Here is a 10999-nt window from a genome sequence, read left to right as displayed (position 1 = left end):
ACAAAGAAGAAAGAAACTCCTCATCATCCATACCTGCATTAAACACACGAATATTTAAACTTAATATTGAATGAATAGAGTAGACAATGACGCAAAGACCATTAAATACAATGACGTAATGACGCATATAAATACAATGACGCAATGAATTGAGTGATAGAAGAGGCAAGTCGAAAACTCAGAATTTTCAATCAAAAGATGTGAGCGCGAGTAGAAAAGAGCGTTATACACCATGGAAGGTACTTAGAGAGCCAGAGCTTTTACAACACAGAGCAAAATTGTTCAAATACAATATTTGTGGCTTTAAGAGATCTCTCTCTCATCCTCGTATAACTCAGCATAACTTCCTATATCTATATAGAGCTCTCTGTTTAAACACATATCCTCTATTTCATTTTGTAGCTCCTCTGCATGCACCACATATAGAGTAGTAGCATCTTGATGCTCGTCTGGCACCACCGCAGCGGCTTCTGATTGAGCATCTTCTCTGATCTCCTCCATTGATGTCGTTGTGATTGGCACATGGTAGCCTTCATACGTCCTTGCACTACGAGGGGCTACCTCTATGACGTACCACCAGTTTGATGTAGACTTTGTAGGATGAAATATTACCTGCCAGAGCCACATAACTTACATGAGAGCTTTCAAGCACATAACTTGTAAAAGGGGGATGTTAACTATTTACATACTTACTTGTTCACAATGCTCGGGTAGTACGAAAGTGTCTCTTAGGTCAGTCCATTTCTTAGTAAAATCCACCTCAAGAAAACCAGACTCTCCTCTACGCACAGTAGCGTTGCGACCCTCCATGATTATCTTGAACCATTGCACGTCGAACAAGTCGACAAAAAATCCTCTGTAATCGATCCTCAAAATCTCTTGCAGCGTGCCGAAGTAAGTGAGTTCCGCCACCACAGGATCTGCATCAGAGGAACGTCGTTGACTAGACTGTTCAAATTTTGCCATGATTCCACAATCTTGAGTAAAACGCTTTTTGTCGATTCGTTCCACCCTAAAATGTCGACCTTTACACCATGCTGCTGTGTATGACTTATACTACAACGAACAAAGATTATGAGTGGTCGTTCAAACGTTTATAAATAAAGTCATTTGCTAGTCATACATTGCAAACTTACCTTGGTCGCGCAACCCCGAGAGTACTCCCACTCTTCTTCAGTCACTTCGTCACCGCATTGTTGTGCGCTTTTCAATTGGTTGTGCAACCATCTTAAGCTCATAAGACCATAAGACAGGGACATAAGACCCTCGTTGAGAGATAGGTGTTTCGGTTGGACGGTCCCACATCCTCGTCGCTACTCATAATGAGGATAAAAAACTTATAACCTGGACAACAAATTTAATATTCTATTGGCATTCTTCGTCTTATCTCTCTCTCTCTCTCTCTCTCTCTCTCTCTCTCTCTCTCTCTCTCTCTCTCTTTACCTCACATTCTCTAGTCATGTCCAATCCCCGCACACCTCGGTCTAGAGGTGCACGGAGATCAGAACCACCGGGTTATAATCTCGTCTTTATTGGTCAATACCTATATTTGTGGGTACAAGAAATCTACACACCCACGTCTACACGATACTGCATGTAGTGGACAAAACCCCTTTGCCTCTTCTCTAGCTGTAGCACTTCACAGCATCTTAACATCTTTTCACAGTAGATCTTTTCACTGTTCGTCTAACTCTAAACCCTAAACCGTAAGTAATTCTTGCGTGGACTCGATCTAACGTAAATAAGCGTAAATCTAAATAAACGTAAATCTAACTAAAAATAAACATAAATCTAATTTAACGTAAGTCTACATCTAACCTAATCTTTAACGTCTTTTGGGATAGTTTCCTACGACGTTAAAACTCTCTTCTTCTTGTGTGTGTGTGTGTGTGTGTGTGGGTAAACCTAAATAAACCTAAGTCTAATCTAATCTAACATAAATCTAAATCTAACGTAAATTATGTTATATTAAAAACAAAGAACTAAACTAACAGGGATTATAAGAACCTTAAAACTGATTTAACACATAATTTTTCACATAACTCGGCAAGAGTTGGCAGTCTCATCACTAAAGATGTGAGAGTTAACTTCCGGCGGTGACCTGCCTCATCTCCATCCACATCTGACGACAGCAATTGGCCCTTTAGACCGTTCTTGCTCTTGTTACTAACTTTGAAGTTGCTGTTGAATGACTAGAGGTTGTCTAGATGGTCATTGTGTCGGGGATGTAGTGACTCTTGCCGCCCTGAAGATCCACCTTCTTCCCTATCTTCTGAAGACATTTCACCTGTACTTTTGGATCGACGGAGCCCACCATGAGTGAAGGCAGCAATACCCTATATTCCATTGAGGGCTTTCTTCACCCGCTTCATGCAGGCATCGCAGTCTATGGAGACCTAAATCTAATCTAATATAACGTAAATCTAAATCTAGCGTAAATAAACGTAAATCTAGTTAAAAATAAACCTAAATCTAATTTAATGTAAGTCTACATATAACCTAATCTTTAACGTCTTTTAAGATAGTTTCCTACGACGTTATAACTCTCTTCTTCTTGTGTGTGTGTGCGCATGTGTGGATGTGTGTGCCAATAAAAAGAGATAAATGGTATAACCTTTCTATCACCCATGCCAAGTATGATAGATTGATTATGCCATTTCCCTCTTGAATAATAGGTCTTGAGTTCAACTCCTCGTCGGCTAGATCTTTAGTTCTTTTAATTTTAATTAGTTTCCTACGACGTTAAATTAGTTTCTCTCTCTTTCTCTCTCAATGTGTGTGCGTTTTTTTGGATCGTATGCATGTTTTCTCTCTCTTTTCCTCTCTCAATGTGTGTGTTTTTTGTTTATGCATGTTCTCTCTCTCTTTTCCTCTCTCAATGCGTGCGTTTTTTGTTTATGCATGCTCTCTCTCTCTCTTTTTCTCTCTCAATGTGTGTGTGCATTCTTTGTTTATGTATGTGTGTGTGCGTTTTTGTTTTTGTTTGTACTCTCTCTCTCTCTCTCTCTCTCTCTCAAAAACACTATGTGTGTGTGTGTATGTGTGTGTGTGAGAGAGAGAGAGAGGGAGAGAGAAAGAGGGGAAGGGAACATGAGAATGAGGAGAGGGAAGGAGCATACCTGGCTCTCCTTCCTCTCCTCGTGTGTGTGTGTGTGTGTGTGTGGAGAAGAAAAAGAGAGAGAGAGAGAGAGGGAGAGAGAAAGAGGGGAAGGGAACATGAGAATGAGGAGAGGGAAGAAGCATACCTGGCTCTCCTTCCTCTCCTCGTGTGTGTGTGTGTGTGTGTGTGGAGAAGAAAAAGAGAGAGAGAGAGAGAGAGAGAGAGAGAGAGAGAGAGAGAGAGTGAGGGAGAGCATTACCTGCTCCTTGTTTGAGGGCGCCGAAAAACTCAGATCTGAGATCTGAGTTTTTGGGCGCGCTCGGTTATTTTTTTAGCCCAGCCGGCATCGCTATGAGCGTCGCAAATTTCTTTGTAAATTTGCGACGCTCATAGCGACGCCGGGAAATTTTTTTTTGAGTGTCGCTGTGTGAGCGTCGCTAATATGAATAACCTCTTGTAGTGGTAGTTATGCGTATGTATATACTTCAGAGTTTGGAGAAGAGCATTGATGATCTGCAAAATATTCTCTTGGAATAGCTCTACAGTTCGTGCAGTGAGTACGTAATCACGAATGACAGGCTGGCTACCCGTCTACAGTGCATTCTTTTATCCATTGCTCCACATGGCCGCCATTCTAGAATCATGAAATGAACATAGGTCACTCCACGTGGTGCACCATGGAAAGAGGGTAGATAATACCACGATGTGAAATATCCAAAATTGTTGCTTCGTCTTTGACCTGTTGCTCCATGGTGGACCCATGTAAGTGTACTTTGAACACTTTTGCAGCATACACTTGATCTTTGAAAGCAGGATGTGTGACACCCACACGCTTCACATGTGCCCATCTTCCCTCTCCCAGCTGTGGAGCTTGGATATTGAAGATGGTTGTGTCCGGTAAAAGGTGTAAAATAGGTGGTAGTTGAGAGAGGTCTAATGCAGCACCGGATGATGCTGCAAGCTCTGTTCTAAGAAGGATTTCTGGTTCAACAGGAGCTTCGGAAGAGCTGGCTTTCACTCTTGCACCCTTTGCTGCTCTTTCTAACTTTTCCTTGCTCTTGAACTCCGTATAAAGATGTTGCACAAGATGTATGCGCTCAGCTATGTTTGGCAAGGAAGTAATTGCAGGATTTTTCAGTTCTTGAAAGGTTTTCATGATCTGTCCAATGGTTTGTTTGACCATGTTTACTAAAGCACCTGATGTTAAGAAGGCTATGTCAAAATTATCTGGTGCAAACTTTGCCTGGAGCTGCTCAAACACAGACTTTGTCAGAGTCTCTGTAAGCTGATAAAAATACACCGGAGTGACAGGGTTTAAACAACGCCTAATCTCTGCCTCTGACATGTAATGAAAGTTTCTCACAATCACTTCGGAGACGAACTTTTGTTGATGTTTTGCTAGCTTTGTGTCTGCCATATCTGTATGACAAAATTATAAATTAAGGATCTTACGAAAAGATTGTACACCATAGTAACATAGTTATTATATAACGAGTGTTAACCCTGTATATATATATATTAAATGATGATACAAATTTATTAAACAATATTAAATTATTGCAAATTAAAGAGAAAATCTTATGATTACAAACCACATTGCGCGAATCGACCATGAAAATTAAATGAGAGAGAGAGAGAGAGAGAGAGAGAGAGAGAGAGAGAGAGAGAGAGAGAGAGAGAGAGAGAGAGAGGCGAGGAGTGTGAGATGCTCTCAGCACAAGAACAGGACCCTGCTATGTGCAGAAGTGTGAGATGATGAAAGAAATCACATCTAAAGGATTGGAAAATCGTACATATGAACAACTTAGCTAGTGGGAGATATTCTCAGCACAAGTCCTGGATGCTGTTGTAAAATAGATTGATAGTTTTTATCAATCCAATCCCTGATAAAGTGTGTGGAACTCATAACACAACTATCAGCAGATAAATTAACAATTGCAGATGTAAGTTACCTATCGTATGTGTTTACGTCCAAAACAACACCAAGTCATTTAATGATGAAAAATGATGTTCTTTTGGAATATGAAACACACGAGTAACCAGTAGGTCACATTAAGATGAAGAGGGCATGAAAATATGCATCTCTTCACTCTTAATATAACGAGTGGTTAACGCTTGTGTTTCTATGTAACACATATGACAGAAAAACTTAATCTAAAATTGTAAATTTTATAAGCTATTTCTAATGAAGTGTGTGGAATGCACAACACAACCATCAACAAACAGCTCAACAATCTCAAATGTAAATCAATTGTTGTATATATCTACGTTCAGAGTAACATCAAGTCATCTGTTGATGAACAATGATGTTACTACAGAAATAGAAGCATAAAAATAACGAAAGTCACATTAAGATGTAGAGGGAATAAAGTATGCCATATCTGGAATGCACAACACAACCATCAACAAACAGCTCAACAATCTCAAATGTAAATCAATTGTTGTATATATCTACATTCAGAGTAACACCAAGTCATCTATTGATGAACAATGATGTTACTACAGAAATAGAAGCACAAAAATAACGAAAGTCACATTAAGATGTAGAGGGAATAAAGTATGCATCTCTGCACTCTTAAAATGACGAACGTTAATCTTTGTGCTTCTATGTAGAATAATCAACAATGATTTACTTTACGATTGTAAATTTTATAGGCCACTCTGAAGTGAGAGGTGTAGCATCATGCCTACTACACTCCACGAGTCGACCTCTAATCCTAACTCATCTCTATGGTGAGAGATATACTGCTACACCATACAAGTGAGAATCTAAATTTACCCTAATCCTTCCCTGGAGTGATTCATATTACTACACACCACAGGAAAGGAGACTATATTCTACACACCTCTGGAGTGAGCCATATGGCTACACACCACGAAGTGGCCTACGAGCTGCAAACCAATTTTGTGGTGAGAGTCGGAACCACTGCACCACACAAGTCTCGCACAAAAAAAAAGTGCTTACTGAAAATTAAAATAATATATCTAAAAACTGTTGTAAACCGAAGGGGCTGTCGCTATCTGCTAATCTCTCAAAAGCTCCAAGCTCTATAAACTCCCAAAAAGTCCAGAATGCTTTTCGATCGAATACAGCGACGATTGTATATATATATATACTTTTTCGATCGAAACTTTTTTCGATCAAAAAATATCTCGACCGAAAACTGTTTTATACGGGTATTCAGGTATTATTTGGAAATACAGCGTATATTGATGACGTTTTATATGTATAATTTTTGTTATACGTGCGTATAAATGCCAGCAAATTATGGTTAACAAAACCATATTTAGAGAGAATCCTTCCCTCACATTTGTTGACAAAAGGAAAATTGTTTATAGCCTTCATCCCATTGGGCATAGCTTGTACTCTTGCATTCCAAGAGAGTACATCTTAGAAAGTTAGGAAGAAAAAAGTTATAAACATTCTTAGTTTTCTATATCCTCCTACCCTAGGGCAATTTTTATAGATGCAAAGCATAGAGCTCTTGTCAAACTAGAAATATTCCACTATTTTTGGCTCCTAGACTCCACAAATTGATGCATGGAGCATAAGCATTCAAACATACTACCAAAAGGGGTCTTTCCCTATGTTCTCATCTTGCAAGGCCAAAAACCACCTCCTTACTCGACTATGCTCAAGGAGAATTTAGTATAATAATCAAGCGTAAAACACAACAATTCAAGCATAAATTCTTGAACCATGATCCATAGCATGACCCTCTCGTTTTCTTCTCATATTGGTTGCATCCCATAAGGAATTCAATGCACGTGAGGCCACACATTGGCCAAAATCAATCATGCATATTCATATCATAATGATGAGTGTGATAGAGTGCATCCTCTATCTAGGAATTGTCTAGGATGAGCAAGCCAATAGGGCATTCTGTTATTGCATCTGATACAAATGACTACATACAACAAGAGGTCCTTAGCTAGCCTAAAATTTTCATGTACACCATATTGCATACACTCATTGTGTAAAGAATCATCCCATACAAGGCTAGATATGGCATTCATCACATAAATTTATAGGTTGCAATCTAGGCATTAATAACCCATGTATCAAACAAGGTGAATCCCCGAGGTATTCACTAAGGGTTACCATATGGTACCACATGTACAACAAGGGGGTCGTATGTACCCTTATTGAATCCCCAAGGTATTCACTAAGGATTACCATATGGTCCCTCATGAGTGTACAATAAAGGCGTCTTATGTGGAAAAGAAGGCAGAGTATACAAAGGAGGCTCTCATATATATGGGTTAAAAACATGGTTTTGATGCACACAGATGAAGTCTCCCTAGTACTACTAGTGAATCCCCCAAGTGAATCGTCGCCTATGAGCAAGATGTGGCATGTTATGGGCAACCATGGAACCATTCAAGCAAGTCAGCTAGCCAATGTTGATGGTGAGGGTCAGATAGGAAGTGGGGAGGCTGGGTGGGTTTATCCATAAGCATGGAGTCCTCTTTTTCATAAAAATGAATGTCAAAGCTACTTGTCATGTATCAAACACTAGGCATAAAAGGTATCAATCATTACGCCCTTCTCACCATCGGTGGACCATTAGGTCTCCCCAATCTAGGAAAAATATAAATTCCCAATCTCATAATAACACATACACAGTACATGTAAACTTCAAAGAGAGATTGAGCTATATTTGCATATGGTATGGAAAAAGACAGATGTGAAGTGCTCCTCTTTTGGCTCATTTCATTGGCCTGTTGCATCATCTCCTCGCACGAGGAGAGCCCATATGGATGATTTGGGAAGTATATTCAAAAGAGTGTATCGTCCTTCCCTCAATTGCACAACCACAAGAGCAAATATGGTTGATTGAATCAATTTTTTTTCACGTCACAATGTATCCAAATGGGGCCTTTTGGCATCCCATCTAAAGCATATACCTCGTTCAATATCAATGACTCATGTGAACACATCAAGAGAAAAAGTAAAGCAATTGATCCTATTGTGGCTACAACATTGAGTTCATATTCATCATCTTTGAATGTTTTTGTAGATTGCCCACTTTGTTGGTATCCTAAATCGTGTTGAAAAGCCCATTTGGCCAATGTTGGGGCTTGATTTCAATGAATACCTACAACATCCTAGACAAGAAGGTTTGTTGTGCTTTCAAAACTATGCCACCATCAACATACATGTTGGCTAGCATTGCAAAGAGCAAGAGTATGAAAGAAATCGGTATTACTCAAAGGGACCCACCTTTTTTCCATTATGACCACACTCTCCCACACGTAGCAACAAACATGTGTACTTGAAAGGCACATTTTGCCTAGACAGGTTCGCTACTTGCTTCTAGATACCCTAGGGCTATTTTTACAGATGTATAGTGTGGATCTCTTTTAAAAAGCGATTCGCAAAGTCAATGACATATCCCTCCTACAAACAAATCATTTAAAGAGTTAAGACTAGGGAACCAAATCTCATCAGATTGCATCTAAACTAAAACATTTTTGCAATCACTAAAAGTCGATTCTGCCATGCAGTGGCATAAAAAAAATGGACTTTTGACAAAAGTCACATATAATTTGTCGTCGTAAAAATCTACTAGTTGTGGAGGTAAGATGGAGTTGATCTTGAATTTGGAGATTTTGGGCACAAATTCCACAATCACTTACATGTTTAGAGAAGGTGGCCTATAGCTAGGGAATTGGGGAATTATAGTGGACCTAGGGAAAAGAAAAAAAGGAAAGTTATTTGATCAACGTGATGAGAGGGGACTCCGGGGAGGAGGCCTTGAACTCGACTTGTGCTATATCGAGAGAGAGAGAGAGAGAGAGAGAGAGAGAGAGAGAGAGAGAACTTATTTTCTTCTTCATGGCACTTGGACATGTCCATAAGTGAGGTCGTGATCACCTAGTGGGAAATTTTGTTGCCCAAATGAGGAGGTAGCTGCAGTTGAGACCTCCGCCTCATTCTTGTGAATTGTGGGGCTGTTGAAGAAGCCATCATAATTAGTCACAGGTTTCTCACTTTTAAACCCGAACTCATACGCATGGTTATTGCTCTTGAGCTCATCCATCTGATGAAAAGGGTTGTAGCTTGTCTCATAGTTTAAAGAAGATTGAGACAAGCCCTGCTCTTTAGACAGAGAAGTATCTACCGTAGACGGAGAGCTATAAAAGAAGCTCTTTGCATCATATTGGGAGCCATGAAAGCTTTGTTGGTCATTCCAGGGGAAACTTTGTTTGCCATATCCATTACCTGCATCTGGCAAAGAAGCCTGATCATAATATGGAGACGGAGTGTTCGACGATGATGGTGAAGAGAATCCCAATGTGGTGGGGTAGCTGTGTTGCGCGCCATTTGCTTGCGGGTTATTAGAGGTATCAAGTGGTTGATTAGCATTATTTCTGTAGCTATTTGTTCTGAAAGCATTATTACCACGAGTGTCAGTGTAGCTGTTTGCATTGAGCTCGCTATTAGCGATATCATTAAGCCTATTGGCACTTTTGTCATAATTAACATTGGCACCCTCTTTACTGCTAGCATAATGATTGAAGTTAGTGTGGGTGGCATCAAAAGCATTAGGATTATTGGTATCAAAAGCATTATAGAAGGTAGAGGAGCTCATCAGCACACGGTTGTTAGTACTGGGTAGCTGCTTGTTGAGGTTGAGTTTTCTATGGGCTGCCTCTACTGTAGGCGAGCACAAAAGGAAGACGACAAATGAAAGAGGAAGAAACACGTGCAGCTGGCTCTTGAGGCTTGCCATTCTGTGCTTGCTTGAGATAAGCAACCGCTTTGTGAGTGTGTGCTTGTATATATAGGCCAGAGGAAGGCTTCTCCTGGTTTCAACCAAGGACTACAATTCACTGTTTGAGAGCACGTTTTAGTGTTGTAGAATAGACTTAATCGACGAGTTTTGAACTCAAGACGCGATACGGAATGTCAGAGAGCATGATCGGAGAGAGAGAGAGAGAGAGAGAGAGAGATCCATTGCGCACGCCTTCATGATTTTCCACCACCGCTTGGATTGTTGCATAAAGTTTGGCAAGCACAAATCATGACGATCACAAGGTTTGTTGATGCTTCTTATAGAGGCTTGCACATTGCTCGTCCTTTATGTTTTCCTGGTGTACTGCCCTGGTGCACACGCCTCTACCATTAGCTATTCTCAAAAACAAATCATTTTGTCCCACAGCTTATAGATCACTAGCGTTCAATTGTACACCAAGTTGTCTTATCTCATAGCAACATTTGCATATTGAAGAAGTTTTTAGAGAGAGAGAGAAAGAGCGAGCGAGCTTTATGAACGTTTTCTACAGACCAAATTCACCCTATGAAATAAAGTGGTGTACAGATGTGTGTTCTTTAGGTATCCAACATAAAGGAGAAAGGTCCTTGAAATATACCCCCCTGCATATAGAAAAAGATTGCATTGGGACGTGTGCTTATGTATATTAGGGATGACCATGATGGAATTCTTACTCTAATCATGGGTGTGGAACAATGCATCAGGGAATAAAACCATCATATGCAAAGGGCTAGGTAGCCCCATCATGTACCAAACTCCGGGTATAATGTGGCATGCATAGATGGGTAGAGAGTGAAGCAGTGTTCGGGAACATTCAAAATTCCTTTTCTTGATTTTGTGAAGAGGAAATTTTAGAAAATTAGGACAATTTTTTGGGTTTTTACACTATTTTTCTCTATTTTGGAGTGGAAGTTCTCCTTTTCCCCTTGCTCTATTCAACCGGCATTTTTGAAATCGAAAACAACACGATATTAAGCTAAGACGCATTTTTCCTGAACATTGGAGTGAAGAGTCCCCACATTATAGCAACGGGGTGTGAGAAGGCCCACGTTAGCTCCTTTAAATTGGCTTCCTCATGTTCCAGTCAAACCTCTCGAAAGGGCCTACAATGAGCTCTTTG

The 10999-nt window shown here is 40.0% G+C and overlaps 1 protein-coding gene across 1 annotated transcript; it reads right to left on the bottom strand.

The window, feature by feature from the left end:
* Positions 1-8535: 8535 nt before the first annotated feature.
* Positions 8536-9905, bottom strand: LOC147455958 (uncharacterized). The gene has a single exon (XM_086515365.1). It carries the CDS (start codon positions 9835-9837, stop codon positions 8938-8940), a length of 900 nt encoding a protein of 299 aa, XP_086371491.1. The 5' UTR covers positions 9838-9905; the 3' UTR covers positions 8536-8937.
* Positions 9906-10999: the final 1094 nt, after the last annotated feature.

This window comes from Adiantum capillus-veneris, chromosome 6, assembly GCF_014529385.1.
Source record: "Adiantum capillus-veneris isolate H3 chromosome 6, ASM1452938v2, whole genome shotgun sequence".
NCBI lineage: Eukaryota > Viridiplantae > Streptophyta > Polypodiopsida > Polypodiales > Pteridaceae > Adiantum > Adiantum capillus-veneris.
Note: the sequence above shows the minus strand (reverse complement) of the source record. Positions and strands in the feature narration are given on the sequence as shown.

What these genes read in the sequence shown, in the direction of transcription:
- LOC147455958 (XM_086515365.1), bottom strand. Translation starts at nt 9,837, where the DNA reads ATGGCAAGCCTCAAGAGCCAGCTGCACGTGTTTCTTCCTCTTTCATTT.